Source organism: Salmo salar, chromosome ssa01 (genome assembly GCF_905237065.1).
Source record: "Salmo salar chromosome ssa01, Ssal_v3.1, whole genome shotgun sequence".
Classification (NCBI taxonomy): domain Eukaryota; kingdom Metazoa; phylum Chordata; class Actinopteri; order Salmoniformes; family Salmonidae; genus Salmo; species Salmo salar.
In genome coordinates, this window is record NC_059442.1 from 131,389,931 (window position 1) to 131,395,246 (window position 5,316).

Below are 5,316 nucleotides of genomic sequence, written 5' to 3' on the forward strand. Positions count from 1 at the left end.
AGCGAAGCACAGTTCTCTGTTGAAAACAACTGCTTTCTTCTCCTTTCATCTCTTACTTTTCATCACTGCTCAAAGTACCACAGAGAGGACAAACCACCAAAACAAAAATAACTGATTCATCTTTATATAGCATTGACTCAGTTAACATGATATGTCTTAAGGAAGATTAAAACATGTCCTTTGATGGTATGGTTGTTGTCAGCATCTGATGTCTTCCCTTTTCAAGACTGTACAACTTCTATCAGAATTCAAAATCCTTTTAAAACCATGCGTGTAACCCTGCTCATCCCAACTACCAGACTCTCACTATAGTAGATCAATACAAAAAAAACATTCTCACAGATCATTCTGCATGCATACCAATAACTGTGCTGAGAGACTTGCTGAATAGCTTCAATTTGACTCTTCAGCAAAAGTAGTCAACTGATGATTGCCACCTTGTGGTGTCTTGCTCAAACAGCAGCGAGCTTTAACTTCATACAGTAGCTTTGAAAGTTGACATTTAGATTGTGCACAATATTGAGCGTCGACCACCCAGGTACATGCTTGTATGAGGATCCCGATCAGATAAATTCACCACTTTAAATTCAGTAAAGTCATCAGATGTATGAATAGGATTTCTCCCGACTCTACCTGTGACAATATTAACTTTAGTATATCTGAATATTGACTTTTCATTCATGTATGCCCTTTAGCAGGCGTTTTTAGCCAAAGCGACTTAACAGTCATTCGTGCACACATAACCGTAGGACTTGTAGCACTTGGAAATATTTACAGTCCTCGCGCTTCCTTATCACATGGCATTTACTCAGGAAAATTAAAAAAGCAGAGAGAGAGTAGAGAGGTCAAAATGTAATGGAATAACACAAGCGGTGAATGTGAATAGTGTGTGAGAGAAAATCATTGATTGACAACTGAGTGACGTGATGATTTATCATGGTGGTGTAAGATCGTTACAGGTTGTATCCAATAGGAGGTGGTACCATGTACATACAATACAGTGCAGGTATCCAGGTGCAACAGCCATGGTTGGGGATAATTCCACAAATTAAATTGTAATTCAATTCATTCTCCTTGTAAATGCCATTTAATTCAATTTAAATTCCAGGTCAGTCTTTGAATTCAGAGATAATTCAATTACTCGCATTTCCATTTCAAGAATTCAGCCCCAATTCAATATTATCCCCAATAATTCCACAAATTCCTATTTGAATTCAATTCAAATAGGAATCATGTCACTGTTCAGACAACTTAGCTATACTGGAAATATAGACATACAAGTTGAAATAATTTAAAATAAATCATGCAGTTAAATATTGATACTAAGTGCATTAATTTCATTAACTGTAAATGTACAAATATTGAATTCCAATTAAAGTCAATTCCAAAGATTAAATGTTTTTACAATTCCAATTAATTTCCAATCCAAACAGTCCAAAGAGCCTAATTCCAACTCAATTCCAATTCCATGACTTGGAGATTGTTGCAATTGAATTGAATTAAACGTCAACTTTCCACTTCATGAGTAAATTCAATAATTTAATTGGAATTTCAATTCATGTTGGCAGCATCAGTGTTAATTATACAGTGTCAAGGTGTAAAACAGAGGAGGATGATCAAGATAATGATTATATTATTCTCGCACTGCACAATCAGTCAATTACATCAACAGTTGTCAGAAATTGATTTAGAGTGGATGACGGAGATTGTACAAAAAATGATATATACATATAATTAAATAAGGGGGGTATTTGTAGCCTAGTGGAAAGCCTGACTGGAAATCATGGCTCTCTCACACAATTGTGGATAATGTGGCAGTGGAATTGAAACCACACTTTTAATTGTATAATATATTGAAGTTTTGCAGGTGATATGGAGCTCTCCAGAAATAATGGCAGAGTAATACCAATCATAGGTCTATGATTAATGCATGAGCTCAAATAGTTTAGGACTCCCTTGTCGTTCCATTAAAGATGTACTGTAGTGGGGAGCAGAGGAGAAGCTATTTGATTTTGATAGATCCTTTGTCGCTCATGCACAGTAAATAAACGGCCCGAATTCAGCACTGCGGACCGTAAGTGCACATGCGTGAAAGGCATATTGTCCAATCCCCGCGAAGACGCTTGAATAAAACGCGTCCGCAGCAGATCATTTCAAGTCATATTACAGTAAACACTCAGAGGAAGTGTCCCGTCATCTTGTCTTGATAATATAACTGGTCACACCATATGATTTTTCGCACGATTTTACGCATGATAAATTGTATTTATATTTAAAAAAAAGAATCATTGTAAGTTTAGTTTTTCTATCAAAACTTGATAATGGATACATGTATGAAAACACTTTTACTTTTATGGCAGTTGTCATCTGGGATCGGGTTTCGACCATTTCAAAGTGGATTTTACATCTAGCAGGTTGTTGTGTGTTAGCGAGTGGCAACAAAAACACTACCCATGGGATTTAGGGAGACCGCCGAGGCTGCAGCAGGTGCGTCTCAACAGTTGGGATACCCATAACTCCGAAGGCAACTGGCAGAGCATGGAATGGATTTTCTTAACGGCAGCAGTGCTGGGTTGAGGTCGGAGATGCAGGGGAAACTTACCGAGGAAGGTTCCGGATTCTATCCTGTTTCTGCGTTGAACTTCTCTTTCATGCTTAATGAAACGAACCAGTCCTTTGAATTCCTGGGGGATGGATCCGCCGTCCTGAGAATAATCATCTCTGTGATTTACTCTGTGGTCTGTGCTTTGGGGTTGATAGGAAACATCCTTGTCTTATACCTAATGAAGTCTAAACACGTATGGAAAAAATCGTCTATTAACCTTTTCGTGACGAGTTTAGCAGTGACTGATTTCCAGTTTGTATTAACTCTTCCCTTTTGGGCAATAGAGAACGCTTTGGACTTCACTTGGCTTTTTGGAAAAGCCATGTGCAAGATAGTGTCTTACGTGACAGCGATGAATATGTACGCAAGTGTGTTTTTCCTGACTGCTATGAGTGTGGCACGGTACTGGTCCGTTGCTTCTGCGCTCAATAGCAGGCGCCGCCGTCCGCGCTGCTGCTCGGCAGGCTTTATGAGCATTGTCATATGGGTTGCTGCTATATTCGCAGCTTTGCCCCATGCGGTGTTTTCCACAACGGCGACTGTCTCCAACGAGGAACTGTGTCTTGTTAAATTTCCAGACACTGTCGACGCACAATTCTGGCTTGGACTTTACCATAGCCAAAAAGTACTGATCGGTTTTCTAATCCCGCTGGGGATCATCTCCGTCTGCTACCTGCTCCTTCTGCGCTTCATCACATCCAAGAACGTGAACACCTCCTCCGCAAAAAGACGCTCCAAAGTGACTAAATCAGTGACTATAGTGGTTCTGTCATTTTTCCTCTGTTGGTTGCCCAACCAGGCACTAACGGCTTGGGGGATTCTTATAAAACACAACGTTGTGCATTTTAGTTGGGCATATTACACCACGCAGGCATATATATTCCCAGTGTCTGTCTGTTTGGCGCACTCCAACAGCTGTCTAAACCCCATATTGTATTGTCTAATGAGAAGAGAGTTCAGAAAGGCTTTGAAGAAACTTTTTTGGCAAATAACGTCTCCATCCGTGACCAACATGAGACCGTTTACGGCAATGACCAAGCCGGAACAGGACGAGCACGGCCATGCGATTGTTCCGTTAGCCCTCTGTCCGGAAGAGCCAGCCTTGGTTTTCTATCCACCTGGTGTTGTTATTTACAATGGGAGAAACGATATGCTCCCGAACAGTACGTAGCCTGTCCTAATACATTTGCCAAGCTGTCTATGGTGCCAAGTTGATTTAAAATGAATGAATTATTTAAATGAATGTATTGTTGTGTTAATCGATTTATTTATTCAATGTATATTTATATATGTATATTTATTCATTTCTATCACCACTATTTTGTCAATTTTACGCATCAATCAGAAGTGGCATGCTCTCGACTGATTGAAGCAAAAACGGAATAAAGGCATTTCCCTGTTCAAAATGTATTTAGATGCAAATCATTAATGCACAAGCAGCCCATTGGTTAATCTGTAAATTGTAGGCTTCAATGTATATGTGTGACACATCAAAATAAAGACCAGGATAATCTTGACATTCACCTCTGGTAAATGATGTGGTAAATAAATCCTGCACATGCTCATGAGTTTTACATTCCTAATTACTTGCATTGCCTTTTTTAGAATCACAGTGCTAGATCTAACCTGTGGGCAATATATTCAGTGGGAGCAACATCTATTTCAATTGTGCAAAGAAGTTATAAATCAGTAATTGAGGTGGAAATGAAATGGGCTATCACAGCCTCTCCTCTCACATTTATGTGGATGACCTGTCCTTTAACAGGTTTTAGAGTTCAATTTAGAGGAGTAGTACAGAGATCGTCACTATAATAGGAGCAAACACCAGCAGTGACAAGTTTTTATTCTGAGCTAATTGCTTCTAGGAAAGGTGGGCATGCGAGAGGTGATCTGTAGAGTTTCTTATGAAAGGTGGGCAGTTGACAGACACATACTCACTCTCCCTGGAAGTGAAACAACTGAAAGAGCACTGCAAGGGGCACATCATTGACAATAACCCTCTGTGCAGAACACATGACATACTGCACCTCTGTGCACCTCATACATACCACATGATATACAGTGGCTTGCGAAAGTATTCACCCCCTTGGCATTTTTCCTATTTTGTTGCCTTACAACCTGGAATTAAAATAGATTTGGGGGGGGGGGGGTCTATCATTTGATTTACACAACATGCCTACCATTTTGCAAAATATTTTTTATAAACTTGAGCGTGCATAACTATTCACCCCCCCCAAAGTCAATACTCTGTAGAGCCACCTTTTGCAGCAATTACAGCTACAAGTCTCTTGGGGTATGTCTCTATAAGCTTGGCACATCTAGCCACTCGGATTTTTGCCCATGCATCAAGGCAAAACTGCTCCAGCTCCTTCAAGTTGGATGGGTTCCTCTGGTGTACAGCAATCTTTAAGTCATACCACAGATTCTCAATTGGATTGAGGTCTGGGCTTTGTCTTGGCCATTCCAAGACATTTAAATGTTTCCCCTTAAACCACTTGGGTGTTGCTTTAGCAGTATGCTTAGGGTCATTGTCCCGCTGGAAGGTGTACCTCCGTCCCAGTCTCAAATCTCTGGAAGACTGAAACAGGTTTCCCTCAAGAATTTCCCTGTATTTAGCGCCATCCATCATTCCTTCAAATCTGACCAGTTTCCTAGTCCCTGCCGATGAAAAACATCCCCACAGCATGATGCTGCCACCACCATGCTTCACT

At 40.2% G+C, this 5,316-nt stretch overlaps 1 protein-coding gene across 1 annotated transcript; it reads left to right on the plus strand.

Moving 5' to 3' along the window:
- The first annotated feature begins 2,053 nt into the window (after positions 1-2,053).
- On the plus strand, positions 2,054-4,128 carry LOC106563589 (relaxin family peptide receptor 3). The gene has a single exon (XM_014129309.2). It carries the CDS (start codon positions 2,544-2,546, stop codon positions 3,774-3,776), a length of 1,233 nt encoding a protein of 410 aa, XP_013984784.1. The 5' UTR covers positions 2,054-2,543; the 3' UTR covers positions 3,777-4,128.
- The last annotated feature ends 1,188 nt before the right edge of the window (positions 4,129-5,316 follow it).

Bases quoted from the DNA above. Each gene is read 5' to 3' on its own strand.
- LOC106563589 (XM_014129309.2), top strand. From the start codon at position 2,544: ATGGATTTTCTTAACGGCAGCAGTGCTGGGTTGAGGTCGGAGATGCAG.